This window comes from Cygnus olor, chromosome 14 (genome assembly GCF_009769625.2).
Source record: "Cygnus olor isolate bCygOlo1 chromosome 14, bCygOlo1.pri.v2, whole genome shotgun sequence".
Lineage (NCBI taxonomy): Eukaryota > Metazoa > Chordata > Aves > Anseriformes > Anatidae > Cygnus > Cygnus olor.
The window spans coordinates 138,877-159,344 of record NC_049182.1 but is presented as its reverse complement, the minus strand read 5'-3'; the positions used below and the strand labels follow the sequence as shown (position 1 = coordinate 159,344).

The window sequence follows — 20,468 nt, the reverse complement described above, 5'->3', positions numbered from 1 at the left end:
TTAATTAACTAGTAACTTACAATTTTTCTAGTAGTTCCAGTTTAAGGAATCTTGGTGTCCTGTCCTCCTTCAACCTCTTGGCCACTCTAGGCAAGTAAACTAAAAGAGGTCTGTTGTTACCTAGCTCATCTAAACAATTGAGTTTCACAGGCATATCAAGTTAGTAACTAGCAAAGAGGGACCCAAAGAGGAATGACTGTAAGAGTCTGGAGTTTTCTTTGAGTGACAGGTACAATAAGCAGCAATGATTGGACTGAATCCAGTCAGTTTATAAATGGAGAAGTCATCACTGGGAGCATGTCATGAGAATGTAAACACAAGATTTATTCAAGGAACATTTAATTAAACTGGAAGGTAATGGAAGATGCAGTGTGCAGCTTTTCTGTTACAGAAAGTACTCATGGCCTGTATGAGTTATTACTGGGGAAAAATAACCTTGTGTTTCTCCAGGATACACTATGAAAGTGTTCTATAACATTTTTGAAATCTACACAGATTGCAGTGCTACAACCTTTCTTTTATTATGAAAAGGTCGGGCTCAAAGGGTTATGGTAAATGGGGTTACATCAGGCTGGCAACCAGTCCCTAGTGGGGTCCTCAGGGCTCCATTTTAGGCCCAGGAAACAGGACTACAGGAAAATGACTCAAAAGTCCCTGGAACATGAGACGGAATAATGGCAACTGATTCCCTGTAATAGAGCATGTTAATATTCCAGATCATGCTCACTGCTTAATTCTGTTCTCTTTATTCCTATTAGTGTCATAGTCTTTTATGTGCTTGCAGATTCATATACACTATGCGCAAGAAATGTTTTAATAAAGGTTGAGCAAAATGCCATTGTATTGCTAGCTCTACTCTCTTTCCTTTCACTTATTCCACCACCTTAGCATGTAAATTACTTTCCCTTCCATTTGAGTTTGCCAATTACATACTGACATTACAGGTCACTGAGACCCACTTCGAGGAAATTAAATTTCTTTAACCATCTACATAGTTACTTGCCTTGTAGCCCCCCAGGCTACAGGGCAAAATCAGCAGGTTTTTGTTGTTGTTGTTTGGTAAGGTTTGTTTTTTGATTAACTGAGGTCAATTTTGCTAAGTGCTAGCAGCTCTCAGAAGCTTGTTGTGTCAGTAATCCCCAGGGGTCCATTATGTTTTCAGGACTATAAAAAAGGAATCACTCAGTCTTTTTGTAGAAATGTGAGATTAACAACTAATTCTTCCAGCCTCATGCTTTTTGGATTTCACTTCCACCATTCCAAATCAGAGAACATGTGTGAATTCTAATAGAAACAGTTAAAGAGATTTGTCATCTTGTCTCTCAGTTTTCAATCCAGCCTTGTACAAAATCCGTAATGAACAAATTGTCCAGGTCCTTAAATATACTACACAATTTAGTCCTATTGTACATCCAACAGCTGAAGAGCTGCACTGGAGCAGCAGTGGCATCACATCAGAAGCACATTTTTAGTACACTGAATACTTCATTCTTAATATGCATATTTTCAAAAGGAACTGCAAATCATAGTGCAGATGCAAGCTTTATATGTATTTTAAACACAGAAAGGCCTTGAGGCAGAGAGAGATTATGACTTGCCATGAAGGGACTTACTAAAATGTTGTTAGTAAAATCTCAGCTATATTCATACTACATAGGAGATGCATTCATTCTATAGGACTGAAATGCTATCACTAGAAGCTCAAGATTGGCCTCTGTTCTCAAGCATCACCAAGTTATATCTTCCATCTGGTAAATCATGCACAATCAAATGGTAAGGAAAGAGAAAAGATGATGAGTTGAACACTCTACTAGATTATATATATATATAATTTTTTTGATTGATTGATCTCAGCTTAGCAGATCTCAGCAGAAATCCTACAATCATTCTTGACAGCACAGTATTACTCAGGTATCCACCTGAGCCTGTATTTTAATTCAGATTTTTAAGCATGAACTTTTCAATTCAGAGTCTGTTGCTTATGTTAAAGCATAGCATTTCCAAGACTTAGCCTAATGACACGTTTTAATGTCTTGTACAATTCAGTTGTGATTAAGTCCTCAATCAGCAATGACACAGACAAGAGTAAAAATGGTCTGCACACTTGGTAATATAATAATTCAGTTCTGCTTTTGAGATGAGTAAATCTTAGATATTCTCATATGTTGTAAGCAAATACAAACAGAAGTTCTCAAACAAAGCTCAATCACATCACATTCTGACATCACAGCTCTTAGCTAACTAAGAAACACATTCTGTCAAAGGTTACAAAACCTTCTGCAACAGGGTATAGCTGATCTTCAGTATTCCTCAAGAGCAAGCTCCACTTAAGCAGAAATATCATCAACTAAAGAGCCTTTAATGTGTCAAGACTTTCTTGCATGGCAGGTCACTTTTCTAGTGAAAGAGGCACAGGTTCTTTAAGGAACAGAAAATCCCATTGCCAATAAAACACCTTTCTTGTATTCTTCTGTTCTCAGCTTTGGAATAAACCCAGATGCTTGAGGGAGGAGAGAGGAATGAAAAGATCCCTCCATGAATTACACAGTAAACATTCTGGGAGAAAAGGCCAACTGAAGTGTGGATTTGAATCAATGGCTCTGTGATGACTCATTTTAGGCCGTCAGTGTTATTTCTACCCAGGTGTTGTCATCCCTAGCAGAGGCTGGGCTTTCCATCTTGCTAGAGACTGCATAAACTCTCCACAAGACTGTCTTTTCCTTTCAAGAGCTCAGTTGCCTTGTACTGGGTGCTTCTGCAAGCTGGCTTCAGGATTCAGTACACTGGTCTGTCCAGTATCAGTGTGGAACACAAAGCTGGAAACCCAGACTCAAACGCTTTCCTCTGGCCCATGCCTTTTGCAATTTAATACCAATGTCCAATTTGCATTGTCTTCACCCTAAAATATGACAGTTAATATGACAAAATCAAAGCAGACTTAACAAGGTCTAACATTCGAGAGGCCCCAGAGCTGGACCACCTTCTAACTCCTATTATTGCTCACTGAAGAGAAGTCTTTATCATCATGGCCATAGTGACACCTGGATCTTTTTAAGTGGTCATAAGCAATAGAAAGCACTATAATCACGAGTGTTTCAATCATTCGTTCTTGTATGTATTCCCTAACATCTGCCAACACCAAATTCCATTTGTAATCATGTTGTCTACTCCTTCAGCTTCATTAGATCCTTTTGATGACCATGGATCTCAGGCACCTTGTCTGATTATGGCTACTGTTCATTTCCTTGACAATTACATTTCTTCTAAAATTGCTGATTAACACACCTGCCACCTTTTGAGATTCACTTATGTTAACCTTTAGCCACATGGAAAAATTGTTATTTACTATTCCTCTATTTTATGAGTTGTGTTGTTTTCTCATTCCTCTGCTGCTCACAGCCAGTGGCTGGAAGGAAACCAGATTAAGGAAAAGCAGTGCCACTACTTAGTGGAGTACATCATCATTGCTACTATGGCATGTACACAGACTGTTTCTTTTAACAGAAGGTGACAGCACTAATTAAAAGCACAAGACTTTGACAAATCAAAAGTGATGGATCAAGAATTAAACCAGAACTGGTTGCATTGCTTTAAGTAGAATTAATTACTCTCTATGTTCCCCAGAACATAAGTAGGATTCAATAGGATGAAAAAAAAAAGAAAAAAAGAAAAAGAAAAAGGAAAGAAAGAAGGAAAATGGCAAAGAAGGAAAAGGCAAAGAAGGAAAATGGCAAAGAAAGAAGAGAGAAAGAGAGAAAGACATTCTAGTGCTGTTAATAAAAAATTCAGTTACAACTGAAAGCTGTAAATTTTCTTAGCAGAAACCAGAGTGAGAACATCATTTTAGTGGAAATAAACCATAACTAAAATTATTTTATAACACACAGAATAAAGTATGAAATAAAATTTACCATTACAGGACTAGAATGACATGGAAAACTATTTGCTCCCTAAGCAAAGGAACTAATGAAGCCTGTTTTCACAGATTTATTGTCTTTGAATATATATAAACCATAAAAAGCCTGCATTCCTAACAATATCCCCATCAAGCAAGAAACAGAAAATACTGTCAGCCAGTCCAGGATTATGTACATACTGACCATTAAGTTACATACACAAATGCTGACTGAAGAAGCCTATAGTCTCACCAGCTGAGTTCTGTCCATTTTCTCTCTGAGTGATACTTTTTGTCCTTTTCATAGTTGCTAGCTTCAGAAGTGCATCAAAACAGAAATCTTCAAACAGTTATTATCTGTCAAGTTTGGCTGAATAGCAATCAAATGAACAATGGAAATGCAATCATATATAGGTCTATTTCTCAGGAGATTGTCTAGCCCCACAAACAATATAGAAAAACAAGTGGCTCTCATAGTATTCACAGAAAAAACATGACATATTACAGACAGAGCAAGAGAAGCCAACTTCCGAATCTTCTTGCAGTATCTATCACCGAGTATGAAGCCAGGACTGATTAAAATCCTGGGTTGGAATGTGATTCACTGATTAAAGCCCTACAATGGAAGAAGGCTCAGTAGAGATAGGCAAGCAAGACTGATGTGCCCATGAAGTTCAGGGAATAGTGCAGGGATTGGCTGACCACAGCCATTGGAAGAAGCTGACCCAACACAAAGAGGATGGAAGGTGGCCTTTGGTTTAGCTAAACAGCTATCAACAGTTAAATGGATCAACTGGTGGTACAAATGTTTCCCCCTGAGGTCATTAAAGAGTATGAATGTTTCCCTGATCTAGGCAGATCAGCATGGAGGGAGCGAATACATAACTCAGCCCAACACAGAGCGTAAGAAAAAAACAGCTGAAAAAAAAAAATTGAAGAGAGCAACAGGCTTGAGCTGTCTTCAACCAACCTGGCCTTCCTGGCCACTGGGGATGTCCAGCACTGTGAAGGTATGTAGAGACCCATAAAGGGAATCACATCTGTACTGTGATCTAAGCATATATTGCTATATTGTGCTTGTATAATTATTTCAGTACACTGCTGTAGCACTTTCCTAAATCAAAATCATGTGTAGCTTCAAATATTTTCCAACAAATTTGTACAATTTTAGCTAAATGTCATTTACATCAGATATTTGTTTCATGCTCTGAGGCATACAAAATACTCATACTCATCTTCAGGTCTTCATACCCTGCATCATTATTTGAATTTACACCTTTCTTGGCAGCCTCAAATTGTTCTAAGGGGCGAATAATCTGTTGAGAAGGATTAGAAAAGCATCCAGTCAGTGAAATAGCTCTGGCTAGACTCACCAGCAACTTAAGCTCTGGGCACATAGGTAGGAATGCAGACAGCAGAAAGACAAACTTGCTTCACAAGATATTTAAAAGTAAAGTCATCCTTTAGATAAGCTGTTTTGCACAGAATGAGCTAATCTGGACAAAATCGAACACAAAAAGACACATTTCATAACACAAACAAGTGGACAGCCTCAAGCAGGGGGCTCTTGTTCAGCCTAATGCAGATGTCAGTTAATTAGAGTAGAAGGCTATATCATTAGTAGCCAAATCGATATAAAAGGAATTAAGAGCTCGGACAGCAAGCTCCTCTGCTTTCCAGCACAGCACCCCAGGGCTGTATTTAGCTAAAATTCAATACACATTAGCGAACAATCAATGTAGTCTTCTATAGGGATGTCTTCTTGAAATACTTTAATTGGACTCTAGTGTTATCAGTGCTAAACAAGATGTCAGATAAAGGTAGAAGCCTTCCCAAATGGGACTGGCAGCCCACAGTCTGGAGAAGCTACATTTATTTCTATTAAAATCTTACTGCAATTCCACTATGTATTAATAGTACTATTTTCACAAATATCTTAAGCAAGAGTGACTGAAAAGCATCCTTACATACAGATGCTTCACCCTGTGAAACTCTGCAATCTCCATTCTGCCAACAGCAGATCCACCCCTTTTTGAAATTTCAGTCCTAGGCTTTATTAATCAAGAGCCTGTCAGTTACACTAGGCTGACAGATTTTACCCTGAATTTATAATCTCTGCAAAGAACACACATCAATATTGAAATCAGCAAGTGTAAAAAAAATCAATTGATGACTCTCATAACTGGTATGAAATTTCACACGGCGATATATACATACGTAGCAGCACATGCTTTTCATGGCAAAAACTTAAAACACTTTCCATTGTGCATATTTCCTAAGAAAAACTGCAACACTGTCTTATCACCAAACCAGGAAATTATTTTTACTGTATTGAATTTTACCTTTGTTTTACGGGTAGCACATAGCTGTTACATTACAAATTTCCTGCTCGGTGGATTGGATGCCATGAGTTGAAGCCAAATGTTTCCTCTGAAAAGTTTTACTTAACTAAGGATAAGAAACAAGTAGATCTATAAGATGACAATATTAAAAGAAGAAACATGTCAGCATTACCCAGATATGTGCGATCTAGGGCTTTGACATTTAGAATCATAGAATATCCCGAGTTCATATAATCATAGAATGGCTCTCAGAAGCCCTCTGATCAACTTCATGGCCCCCTTCTGGACCCGCTCTAACAAGTCCACATCCTTGTGCTGGGGGCCCCAGACCTGGACACAGTAGTACTTCAAGTGGGACCTCATGAGGGCAGAGTAGAGGGGAACAATCACCTCCCTCAACCTGCTGGCTACTCCAACACAGTTGGCCTTCTGGGCTGCAAGCACACAATGCTGGCTCATGCCAAGCCTTTTGTTCACCAGAACCCCCAAGTCTCTCTCTGCAGGGCTGCTCTTAATGAGTTCTTCTCGCAGTCTGTATTCCTGTCTGGGATTGCCCCAACCCAGGTGCAGCATCTTGCACTTGGACTTGTTGAACCTCATGCAGTTCACGTGGGCCCACTCCTCAAGCTTGTCCAGGTTCCTTTGAATGGCATCTCTTCCTTTTTTGGTAACAACTGCACCACCCACCGTGGTGTTCTCTGCAAACTTGCTGAGGGTGCACTCAATCCCACTGTCAGTGTCATTGATACTGAAGTGTGAGGACTTGCATGTTCTTCAAGGGATGATAAATACAAAAGTGTCTATGTGTATATGTTGTATAATGAAAGTAGAGTTTAAAAAAAATAGATAAATAGTTTCATCTACTGTTTACTGCTTTTCTAGAATTTTGCTCTTTATTTTGTTTAGAGGTTGCTGAAATATAATTTATTTGAAGACTAATTTGCTAATTAATTATAATTTAATCGGATAATCAATAGAACATTTCTCAATCTTCTAACTAAACAAAGAGATAACTGTAATCTTCTCCTGTATTCTCAAGCTCGGTAGCAATTCCTGTTGCAAATTGCTTCTAGGGGCTCCAGTCTGCATCTCTTAGCTCTCCAAACATCTAGTGGTGTGAGCTCAGAGATTCTGGCCACATAGTAAAACAAAGGCAAAGATGGTTCTCTGTGTCAGGATAAGCTATTTGAATGGTGCTTAATAAAATTTGTCATCTGATGGGGAGAGGGGAAGAACTGCTGAAGCTTGTGCCTTACAGGAAAACAGGTGGGACCAATAAGAGGAAGAGATGAGCCAAAAATCACGGTTATTTTCTACTAGCTTAATGGCTGCCGCGTTCTGCCCAAAGGTAAAGACCTAGCTATCAGCGCCATTTATCAGGTACACCATTTTAGTATAAACTTGTTTAAAAAAGGGTAGAGCCCCTTTTTCATCTTAATTAGACAGTAACTCATTGATTCCAAGTGGGCCTTCATTTTCTAATTATTTAGTACATAATATAATGTCATCAAACATCTTTGAGTTGCTCTAAAAGCTTTAGCTCCAGAGCTCTAATATTAGGCTTTTGGCATTCATCCCTGTGCATGAAAAGCAGTCAGTTTGTTTACCAGGAATTTAGATTCACATTACTGGGGGAATTAGCAGTGAGCTATTAGTCTGATTCAAGCACTTAACAATTGCTGATCATCTCCTCCTAGCCTGCAGATAATGGAGGTGATCAGCTGTAAATGGAAAGTATGTGGGGCTATTTTCATGAAGGCACTTGGAGAAATTGCTGTATTCTTTGACCTCTGCTAACCCTAGGGTTTGCAAGAAACCCAAACACCAAATCACTTCCTGGAGGAGAGCTAATCACCTATAAGAAAAGCTTCCATTAGAGGCAAAACCAAGCTCAGCCTCAACTGACCCTCCCTCATCTGAAAAAAGGTTCAGCCACAAAATCCCTTAGGTAAAAGTGATTAGCCATGGATCATATTTACCATGTTTCAATGGGGGAAGCAACTGTAGAGTAGCAGCTGGTTCAGATTCCATAGTAGTGCTTTGTCTGGTGCGTGGACACCCCGAAGATTACTTTGAGAGTTTTTCTTCATGTTCTTGTGTAAAGCTGCCTTCCATTTTAGCGAATAGAGCAACGTGTGACGTTTATGATGTATTGAAAATGATACCTTTGTTCTTTATGGGTGCTGAACCTGTAGTGTTGTCTTGTAAACTTGAAGTTACCTTGTACCATCAGCAGGTTTTAAAAGGCATTCCAGGGTAGTAGCCAAGAATTACTGTTTGAAGTAAAGCTTATTTTTTCCGTATCTGTGATACAAATGGTGTCCCTCTTTAAAAAGAAAAACGTTCCTTTGATTGTTCCTTAAGCTTGTGCGTTTGCTGGAGGAAGTAGGAATGATTTTAATGAGGCTAGGGCATTATGCTTCAGGGATTCCAAATCCAAGGCTTATCTCAGGCATAACCTTGCTTGTGACCTTGGACAAGAAATGCCTACCAGTTCTCTCACTTGTCAGACAAGAAATAACTCATCCAACACAGTGACTGAGCTCACTGCTCAAAAAGAACTATGTGAATGAATGCCCTTTGTAAATACATTTAACCATGTTAAGAAATCTAAAGCTACATCAGATTTCTAGAAGCCATATCTGAAGTCTCTGACAGTGAGCGATGTCTGTAAAAGTTACCGTTGAGATTGCTTGGTAAGAGATCCTGTCTCTGTTCTTTAAATTTCTTTCCCATAATGTGTCCAGCAGTAGACACTAAGGAGTGTAGCTTCTCTTAAAGGTACAGAAAGGCAGGAGACTTCTAGAGTTGCAAGATAAATTTTATTACTGAGTTTTGGCATTATTTCACACTCTTAAAAATAATTTACATTACAACAATTAGAAGGTTCCTTCCTTTTATATGCTTGCTGAGAGTTCAATATTAAGACTAACAGGACAGAGAATTTCTATTAGATTATTTTTGTATTTAGAGCAAAGGTGCTAGCTGGATGTTGTATTGCAGTTACTAGTGAAGAGATGCTGAGGGGTTTTTGTTGTTGTTGTTTTGTTTTTTGTAAATTACCATGTAGTACAGATAGTAGGAACTGTTCTGAATGTGTTGTGATGCTAGCAGAACTGGACTGATACTGGCATGATGTTTCTTAGTAGTAGTTATACTTCTGCACGCACATATGCTGTGTCATTGAACAACTGTGATATTTGGAGATTAGGTGTTAAGAAAGTTTAAGTAAAAATGGATTTCTACACACATCAGTGTGAGTACCTGTGAGTGCAGGTGTATTTATAGGAAAATTTTGTTTCCAGTTATTGATGAATGAGTTTTAGGAGGCAGCTGTATATATAAAGGTGCATATGTACATAGAAAAAGGACGTAAGACATTTGGAGAAAAATCCCAACTGATGTGTTCTATTTAATTTCTGTCTAGAGCAGGATTTTGTCTGACTGTAAAGCATTTTCCTATGTAATCCAGGGCACAACAGGAGGCTGCAGTTGCAATCAGTAACCTTCTCATTAGGGGCTAAAAGTCCACAGTGCTATGAATACAAACAACAAATGCTAATGCCTTTCCCCATATCCACCTGTCTCAGAGCACTAAAGTGGAGAAAGAGGAAAGCTCACAGCATAGATGAGTGGAAGATGGATGCTGTAGACTGTATATGTGGTAGAGATGGCTCAGGGAAAGCTATTCTATCTTTCTGATAAACGTTCTCACTGATTTGTGGAATATTGTAAAGCGCGATGTTTTCCTCTTCCCTGTCACTCTCCAGCAATCTCTGGAGATAACACAACCTACGATGCTACAATAAAGAACCTTGACACACATTTCCAGCCTCACCTTATGGAGGATGGCCAAATGTAGATCTCAGAGTTCTGTGGTATCATGGGCTCTGTTTTCATTAAAGAGGGGTAACAAACATGTGGAAACAATGCTGTCTTTTGATTCACATAGTCACATTTCAGTAGGCAGTGGTAAATAACAGCATTCATATTCCTCTTAATTAAGATAACGTGATACTTGTTCCTACTGCATGGAAATAAGGTGTTGCTTCTCTATGCAACAGACAAAGTCCTGATCCATGCAATCATTTTCCTGCCCTACCTGCCCAAGAAGGTAAGAGAAGGCTGGAATTCTAAACAGAAATATTAGCACTGCAGAAGGACAGCTACTCTGATACATTTAGCAATGGAAGATTCTCTAGTAAGAAGGTGACTGACAGTGACTGGGAACCACAGCACATTACCTAGCTGGTACCTTTCTGGGAGCAGATAAAGCACAAGGCAAAAAGAAATGCTAACCTGTTCTGCATCTATTCAGGACTGTAATATTGCTCACACAGTATTAGCTGTGCATAATATTGTTCAGATCTGTTGTACCTCATAGGATGAACAAGAGGCATTATATGTGTGTGTAGAGAAGCTGTACTGAACTCAGTTTCTAGCTATCCTGAAAGCATAAGATGGCTGATGAGGCAACTCTTGCACACAATTGATTGTGGACTATTAACCTATGCTCAGAAATCAATATTTACTTAACACCACATTTTAACAGGCCAATGCAGCATAAAATAACAGCAGTTATACAGTGCACATGTTTACACTCAGAATAAACAGATTATGAAATAGAGCTTGGCAAAGGAGGAGGCTGGCAGGGAGTGAAAGGGGAAAATGATAACTTCAGTATGTGGAAAGGTACAAACTAGTTCCATCTTTCAGAGGCTTCTGCAACTGAATGTGCCAGGAGAATACAACTTCAGTGTAGTGAATACAGCTTCAATGAGCTATACGCTTTCTGTAAGCATTCCTAAAAAGGTTTGGCCTGAGGCCTGGCAAGGTCATCCTTGGCTAGATAAATTTACTAGGGTTGAGTAGAGAAATCTCTGCTAACCCACAAAATACAAGTCTGTTGCTACCCATGCTAATGGATGTTATGTATAGTTACAAGGGGCAAAACTGAAAGAAGCAAGAACATAATCTGGGGTATAGCATCCTTGACCTGGGATAGTGTTTTTCATATATTTAAAAGAATGGATTTGGAAAAAAATAAACATAAAAGGAACTGAAAGTAATCCAGAACTGGTGTTTGACAGGGACTTTATGTTTACATTTACCTAGCTTTGTTTGCAACTCCCCCTGGAGTGAGGCCACTAAATCTTAAAGATGGTATGCTGTACTCTGTGCCTGAGGAAGAGCTTCAGGAGGTGGGGTGATAGGATACAGTGTCAGGTATAGAATCTTAGAATATCCTGAGTTGGAAGGGACCCACAAGGATCATCAAGTCCAACTCCTGGCTCTGCACAGGACCACCCAAAAATCAAACTATATGTCTGAGTGCATTGTCCAAATGTTTCTTGAATACTGGCAGGCTCAGTGCAGTGACTACTGCCCTGGGGAGCCTGTTCCAGTGCCTGAACACCCCCTCAGTGAAGAACCTTTTCCTAAAATCCAGCCTGAACCTCCTCTGTTACAGCTCCATGCTGTTATTGCAGCTTCATGCTGTTTCTGACTAAAGGTGCCTCCCTCTATTCAGAAACCTAACCCTGCACAAGTTCTGACAGAATTCAAACTTCTGTTTTAAAATACTGTGCTTGAATATCAGCTGGACTTTTACTCAAAATACTAACATGGCAGAAGCAATGGTGGGCTCCAAATCTGCAGCTCTTAGTGCGGGGGAAAGTGGGGTGCAAGCTGGAGAGAGGTTTCTAGTGACTGCATTTATGGGTTAAGGCTACTCCCTTCCTCTTTTCCAGAAGCCTTTTGTTTCTCCAGGGTAAATCAGTAGTGGGAGGTGCCTGGATATGGAATAAGATTAATAATATGGGAAGGAAAGATGCAATTTATGCCAAGTTAAAGTGCACTCAGCAACAGGGGCAGGAACAGAGACAGAGATGACCAAGAAACAGCAGTTCCAGAATATACAGAGGAGACCATAGGCAAACTGCTGTGTTCAGAGGTCTCTCGATGTGTCTTCACTTCAGCCACCTAGGAAATGAAAAGGAGGAATGAATCCCAGTTAGACCTATTTGTGCTCAAACACCTCTGTAGGGCCTCCAATTCTGGGCACAGCTGTGAGACTATAGGAAACTTCTGCAGCCAAGCAGCAAGGCCTCCTATTTCTGCTTGTCTGTGGAAGGAATAGGTTCAGCTAAAGCAGCTTAGGGTTCTGCATGCATATGGCATCCCTCACTTTGATGTCCAAAATCATACATTTCCAGATCCGGGGTTATTGGACAACTGTCTCTACGCTGCTTGACTCACCACTTGCTGGAGACAACAAAGCAATACGTACCTGGGACATTTCTGAAGCAAGAGATGAGCTGGCACTGTCTCCTTGGAAGCTTAGGGAAGATGAATAGAATAAGTCTTCCTGTCGTTCCAGACCTGTCTGCTTCTGGTGCATTTGAGACCAAATAGTATTTTCTGTAAACAGAAGTAAAGCAAAAGTCTTATTGTACTTTTCTTGTGCATACCTTGGAGTTTAGTGAACAGAAGTCTAGGGTAGCTATTTTAAGAAAGGCACTCACAGTCTGTATGGATTTGATTTAGAAAATACATATTTTGTGTTTAATAAATGGCATGTTACTTTGTGGGTTTACTTGTGACTTTTAGAAGAGACTACAAAGCCAATTTTCACTCTACCTGAAGACCTTTGGGTTTCTATGGGACTTTGCCAGCTGTCTATTTGTAAGGGGCAGGTATGTAGTATCTCAGGTGGGATGTTTAGGTTGTAGGTGTATCTATAGTGCTGGGTATAAGTCTTTTCAGTATAGCAGGTATATACAGGTAGATTTAAATAATCATTTATCTAATTATGCTGATTTCTTTGTTTGATATCATCTGGAAGCTTTTACAAACGAAGTATTTAAATCTTATTAAGGTATGTTGCTAATAAGGGGAGGAGGAACCAAAACCCCATAATCCTGATGCAGTGATGGGGCTACGCGGCAACCTATGGATACAACACATCTGACACCCCCCGATTTCTTTGTAATCCCTTCATTTGAATGCTGTTTATAGATAGCTTCACTGGTGTCTGTGTTGGTAAAAGATATAAAATCACCTCTGTGAGCAGATCCAGGCTGGTCCCGTAGGTTGGCTAGGAGATCATGGAAACACTTCAGAAGACAGAACTATATGCAAGAGCAATGCAATGTAGGATCTTGAAATGAACAGGATTTGAACTTCCCTGTGCTGAGCTGTTTCCCCAGTTCCATGATGTGATGCTTACCGAGGCATTTGTTGCTCTCAAACATGCTGAGTATCTGGTCACACTTCTCCTTCTGGTTGCCGCTGCTCTCACATGTACACCACAAGGAGACCTCCACGCTGGAGTTACTGATGTAGTTGGGTGTCATAGGCGTGCCTGTCCCAAACCCCCAGAAATGGGAATCAAGATTTACTTCACTAAATGAAAGAAGCATGATCAGTCCTCTTATGTTAAAGGCAATGCTACCCTGGAGGCAGAAGCCTTCCATTGCGATGTGCTTGTTACTCAGAAGAGGTCAGAAGCCCCTGCAAGGTGACCTAGGTCTGTTGAATACATGTGCAGTCTGCTACACTGTGAGAAAGTGGGGAGGTTGTTAATCCCGACTCAGACAATCTGATGGTGACGTATACTGATAACTGAACCTGGTGAAAACATTAGACTGAAGGATGTGAAGCATCTGCAGAGATTCAACTGCAATACTGGTATATAACAGCAAAAGGCTCTCTCAGTTCTCACATAGCAGGCAATACTGCGTGGCCAAATGCTTTTTGCCAAATAAGTGCTGCACACCTGTAGTGTGCCATTCAGAGCACAGAGTTTATTTGGGATGAAAATAGCAAAAACATCTGGAAAACCAGAAGTTGTAGTCTAGAATTACAGCTTCTGAGATACTGTTGCACTTTGTAGCTTCTCCTTTGAACCATTCTGAAAAAGTATTAGCAGGTTGACAGCAAATGTCTGTAAGCAAAGACAACTTTCATTCCAACAGCTGATAGTGCTTTGTGTACCTGTTGTTCTGACTGGCTCAAAGATAGTGTGCACACAGTGTTAAACCACCAGGAATGTAAACATTAAGAAGTGAGGGCATGTATAATAATGATCCAGTGAGGGCATGTATAATAATGATCCTATCCTACAACTGGATTCTGCTGTGATCATGATGTAGCTCCTACAGCAGGAATGTCTTAATTCATACAGCCAAGAGAGTCCCAGTGGTCAGGCATTTAGAGCATTTTGCATCAGCTGATGATGCGAACAGGAGTGCAAGAATCCCAGGCAAGTGCTGCTGCTTTGACAGCAGTGTATGGGACAAAACAGAGTGATAAATGCCACCAAGGAGCTCTCTTTGGGCTGCATTTACCTCAGAAGCAAGTGAGAACACTATCATCAATTAGGCTAAGGCATGTTTATGGGCATAAGGAGCACTATTACCTGCATCAAAGCAAGACAGTCCCTCACAGCATAGCAGTGTGACTGCAAGTTTGTTGCCTAAAGGCATTCACCCTGTGTGTTCCCGTGGGTATCACTTACCAATCATCCCCATGTAAGCCTGCAGGCATGCAGCATGATTGTGCTGAGAGCAACCATCTGGGGACATATCTGCAGGTTGGCAGTTTTGTTGGAAGTCAGCCAGTCGGGATCTGTAGGAAGGAAAATAAGACTATCAGTGTCTATGTTGTTCTCTTCTTGTGGCTAGTGTCTGCTGCTGCTAGACCTACTTGCAGATGTGGTCTTCCAAGCAGGAGTCCAGAACCCAGAGGCAATTGGGTTTAGTGTTATACTGAAAGGAACAATCGGGAACAATAGTTTTCCGGCGTCGTTCTCCACAAAGTTCATCCTGACACGGACAGAACAGGATCCTTCTAGTGAAATCCTCAGGCACTTTCTCAAAGAAATTTCTTAGCCCTCTGTGGCATTTGCGACGGTCACACATGTCCTCACTTCCTGCTCCCTTGGTGCAGATTGAGGCATAGTCTGTGCGCAGCCGAACACACTTCTTGCTCAGATTACAGACATGAGTTGCTTTCAGGCATGGATTTGTTGCATCTCCTGCTAACTGTGAGCCTATAAAGCCAAAAAAAAACCCAAACCATAAACAAGGAAGCAAGTCTTCAGAAAAGATTTTACATGGAAATAGGAGTAGCCCTTACTTGATGGTCTAATTGCTAACATCAAAATGAACAAAGCAACTTAGTCCTGGTGTGTGCCTGTAGTATGACACTGCAACGATGTTAGTTACAAAATCACATATTTTATTGGTTGATGTTCCAAAGAATGCATCATTGTGGGTTACTGCCTGTTTCATAGGCCTGGATCTGTAGCTATATTTATATTTGGTAGGGGTGCAAATATAGGTAAGTACCCAGAGCAGACATTCCTCTGAGGGCAATTACCTCAAATCATTCTTCTTAATAATTTTCAGCCCCTGAAAAGTTAAAAACCAGCAGCAGCATATCATATAACCATTACAATCCCTACCTGATAGCAGAGCTGCCAGTTCATTATAATCTGTCTTCCAGTGTTCTTCATTTGCTGGATTCTCATAAGGAGAGGTCTCCAAATTGAAATAGCCTAGGCAAGACACAAGGTATTTTATTTTATGCAGTGGGAGAAATGCGTTGTGACCAGCTTTTTTTCTTTTTTTTTTTTCCTCTTATTTGTGATTCTTCAGGCTGGGGTTCAGAGATGTTCTGTCATGCTCAAAGCCAAATGCCAAGAATGGTTCTGCTGGAGATGCAAAGGTGTTACTGTATAGCAACAGCATTACATTTTGTCATTAGATTTCCTCTGGCTGGAATTTGGTGTATGTTGAAATTTGCTTTTTTTCAGCCTCAGTGCTAGTGAGGAGATATGCAGCATTGGCAGTCCCTGGTGGGAGGCCAAGTAGAAGCATCCCATTAAAGCTGGAGAGAAGTAGCGTGCTCATGGATGCCGTTACAGTGTGTGTGATAATCTCACATCCATTTTCAGTGATGGACAGATGTGACCATTTTGAGGTGATTTTCACAGCACTAAATATAAGTAAATGTCTCAAACTAGCTATCTCTGTTTCATAAGGTCCCTGGTGTATTTGAAGGGCCAGTCGCAGACCAGATCAGTTTTCTATGCTTATCAAACAGAGAAGTAATTACTCCTCTTTACTAGGAGATGTGGCTCCAAAGTAATACCTGCAGTGTTGGGAAGTGGCCCTTCACGTTTTTTTTTCAGGTGGTGGGGCAGGGTTGAGCCTTACTAGTACCTTCTAAATTCATATTATTTCATCTCACCATCTGTCATGCTGGCGTGAACAGTCCAGAAAATGCGTAGGCAATGCTCCTGTCTCTTCATGCGTCGGTGACACTTGCAGTGCAGTAAAGAGCTGTTTCCGAGGTCTAGCTCTGCATTTAGACATCTGACCCTGCTATCATGATCCAGTGGAAGGAAGCGAGTCTTAGCAAGGGCACAGTCTTCCAGAATCCTGTAGGTGGCATTGCAGATGGAGTCTGAGAGGCACAGCTGTTCCGCTGCTATGCAGTCACTCCTTGGCAGAGACAGGAGGTCTCCTGGTCAAGCAGGGAAAAGATTGTTAGGATTTCAGTCAAGATGAATGCCACACAAACACGTTATCATTGTTCTGTTGGCATTCCCAGTAAGGAATCAAGGCAGAATTGGTTGGGTTCCTTCATACACGTAGCAAGGAGCAAAAGCTCTCCATTTAGAAACAAAAGGATGAGTATTACTGTATTAAAGGGGGAACAAAAGATTAATGAAAAATCTCAAAAAATATTTTGTTTAATAAAACCTTTTTTTTTCCCCTATCGCCCTTCACTCTTTCAATTTGGCCAGGATCAGGGATGGCTCTGTATTTTCCTGAAGCAGTAAATCCCTATGGAAACCTTGGCTTTGCTGAGGCCTGCTTTGAAGAAACTCTTCTATCTGGGTAATGAAAAGCTCAGTGAAACAAACAAGTACTAACACGATGCTGCATGATGTAAGTCAGCGCTAGTGCCATTGCTATGTATATACTGGTCATTAAGAGATGCAGAGAAAGCCATTGCCAGGGTGTAAAAGCAACTACTTTATTGAGCTTGGAAACGTAAGAATAAATATACGTATCCTTTGTATAATAGAAGAAACCCTTATCACTAGATGCAAGTAGTTTCATATAAAAGTGCTGACATGCAATCAATTTACAGTATATAGAACTGAATCCCTGAAATTTCTGCCAAAAATGCTGGGATGCAGGCTTGACCTGTCAGCTTTCATCTTTTGGTCATTTGTGAATTTTGAGTATAACTATTTGTGTGTATTTGTATAACACATGTATTAATTTTATATATATATATATATATATATATATAAAATATATTAATTTATATACACCCCACCACCTTATGGAAGTATTAAATAATCTTAATTTAACAATACAATCTTTAAAACTTGATGACTTTTTTTTTTTTAATATATAGACTGTTCTGTCCTAAGGATAATACAGAGGGTGAGCTGTCATTTTCACAGAGAGGTGAATTCAGTCTGTAATCTTTCTTCACTTCTATAGTACATGAATCTATGTTTACAGTACAGGTACAACAAACCATAGAATCACAGAATGTTTTGGGTTGGAAGGAACCTTAAAACCACCTAGTTCCAACCTCCCTGCATGGCCAGGGACACCTTTCACTAGAACAGGTTTCCCAAACCCCATCCAACCTAGACTTGTGAAGACTTGGAACAAGATTATTTGCTAACAGAATTTATATGTAGGCTAGTAGTACGTTTCTTCCCTTCAGGACAATATTGCTTGGCTGTTTTGGGGAAATAACTATGCCTAGCCTAACACCTATCTTTGATGTTCTTTGGGTATGTGATCTCACCTACCATTCTCTTGATCAGCAGGTGCTGTACTACTATTTCTGTTTGTCTTCACTACAAGCTAAATTTATATATAGGTTCAGCTTATATTACGTGGTATACTGTCTTCGCTATCTAATTTGTTTTCTCACTTCCTTCACTTTTGCTGGCTTCATGAGTTTATTTGCTGTAAGCAGTAGGCTGTTTAATTCCATACTAGTCTGCTTCTCAAACTTCCTAGTTTTCCTACAGCCCAGTAATGCTATCTAGGTGTCTCTGTCCCAATCATACATATTTCTTGGCTTTTCTAGCAACTTCCTGTACTTTGTTGTTCAACTGGCTGTTATATAAAGACTGTATGACTTTGTAAATTTTCTGAAAAACAATCTCTCACCAGAAATGCTTTGTACCTGGCACAGTAGGTTTTGGTTAGGCATTCCACCTCAGCACAACCTTAAAGAACATTCTGAGTTTGATTACATCCCATAAGGCTGCAAGCAGGGCAAATTTCCAATAGCAAATTTTCCAGCTTAAATGATTCAATGATTCTATTATCTCCAGTAGCTTTGGAATTCTAAGAGGTACAAACTGATCTACCTCACAAGGCCAGAACAAAGTAACATCTCCAACAGTGGCCTGTAGTAGCTGTTGTAGTAAGCTCATTAAAGGACAGGACATACTTTTCTAGCCTTAAGAATTCTGCTCAACAAGCACCTGAGGTTTAAGTGACATTTTCAAAACTTTAAAGTGATATAATTATTGACAGGGTAGAGCAAAACTGATTATAAATGAATGGACTGTGTTTTTGCCACAGGCCTATACCAGACGCTTTGGGTGAAGCTGCTGGAAACCTCAAAGCAGAAAAATTTAAAACAATTCTCCTTAACAGACATCATATAATAGCTATGCATTGTCTTAAGCCCTAATACATGACATGCTTCTTCCTTAAAAAAAAAAAAAAAAAAAAAAAAAAACATAAACAACAACAACAAAAACTTATAATTCCAAGCAGTCAGGTGAAAGAATTAGAAAGCTCTGTAGTTTAGCTTGCAGAAAGCATTAAAGGGACTGTACAGGAGTCCCTTCTGCAGGTAAAAAATAAATAAATAAATAAAAGTAATATTCACTTCACAAAACATGATTATTTGTATCTTAGAGAAATTAACAGTTAATACAACAGCCATTTATTCTCCCTTGTGACTCCGTGTTCTGTTATATATATTTATGGAGTTACAATTAATAGTATTATTATTTAAATATCCCTTGCGCTCCATGCTCTTGAAAGAGAGGACAATTGCAGAAAGGAGACCTTTGCTTTATTAAGAACAGATATAAAATAAGCATTAGTATTTGGACAACGGAAAACTGTGGGAAATCTACTGTAATCATGTGGCTGTAAATGCTACTGAGATCTCAGCACAATAGCTCTTCTTTATAGCAGTCATGATATTCAGCAGCTGCACCTTTTTCTGAATGTAAAGCACTGACATCCCATAGGTAGGGTCTAGGAGTGCTTCAGAGCAGTTTTGTAGTTTCTCTATTTCTAGCCACTTCAACCATGAAGACTGCCCAAGATGAACTGGAAAGAGGAACCATTTCCATCCTCAGCCATTGTGACTTGTCAGTAGTATACGGCAGAGTAAGACAAACAGCTGTATCTCCACAGGAGCTTCCTAGATTGGTCTTTGCAAACTGAGCCTCATCTCAGAAAACCATCATCCTGAAGCATTTCAGAGGGGGACTGCCTAGAAGGTTGCTATCAAAACAGGCTCTCAGCAAAGTTATCTCTGACAGGTCCAGCGTCTCCTCCAAGAGCTAGAACGGACACTGTCTTTATGACCTTTCTGCTGCGTTGAGGGATAAGCTCCTGACATCTGTCACTCCCCACTGCGAGTCGGAGCAGCAAGTCGTCCTCCTTCGCCTCCGCGAGCTTCGCCTCAATGAAATCCGTTCCCTCGCCCCAGAGCATCCCTCCTTGGTCACATCAGCACTTTCTTTTCACGTTTCAGGTCAAAGCAGCAGCATGTCTTTCCCGGTTTGAAACACGGCTTCTTCACTGCTGCCTGGGCCAGGAGCCCCGAGCCCGGGACGCGCCCCGGGCTCGCCCGGCGCCAGGAGCGCGCAAACGGGTCGCCCGGACGGGGTCAGCGAGGGGTGCCGGCCCCGGGCACAGCTTCTGCCGGCAGCGGGCCGGGGCCGCGCACCGCACCGCACCGCACCGCACCGCACCCCAGCCCTGCCCTGCCCTGCCCTGCCCAGCCCTGCCGCCCCGCGCTGTTACCGGCTCGGGAGAGGAGCAGCCCCAGGAGCAGGGCGAGCCGCATGCTGCAGCCCGGCCAGCGGTCGCTCCCTGCGGGTGCTGGGTCCGCAGCTCACAGGCTGCGCGCAGCCCGCCAGCGTGGGACCGGCCCCC

The 20,468-nt window shown here is 40.7% G+C and overlaps 1 protein-coding gene and 1 long non-coding RNA gene across 3 annotated transcripts in view; one reads left to right on the top strand and one right to left on the bottom strand.

Annotated features, from left to right (window-relative positions):
- The window catches only part of LOC121078188, a 23,725-nt gene extending 11,068 nt beyond the window's left edge, over positions 1-12,657 (top strand). For both annotated transcript variants that reach the window (XR_005824482.1, XR_005824483.1), the window contains exon 3: positions 12,453-12,657. This is a non-coding gene — a long non-coding RNA (uncharacterized LOC121078188). The remainder of the gene's footprint in view (positions 1-12,452) is intronic.
- Positions 9,042-20,468, bottom strand: GFRA3 (GDNF family receptor alpha 3). Its single transcript, XM_040574017.1, has 8 exons — positions 20,337-20,468; positions 16,492-16,767; positions 15,704-15,796; positions 14,944-15,289; positions 14,756-14,865; positions 13,466-13,600; positions 12,527-12,657; positions 9,042-12,219 (listed from the first exon to the last, which is right to left on the bottom strand). Exons 1-8 carry the CDS (start codon positions 20,377-20,379, stop codon positions 12,085-12,087), a joined length of 1,269 nt encoding a protein of 422 aa, XP_040429951.1. The 5' UTR covers positions 20,380-20,468; the 3' UTR covers positions 9,042-12,084.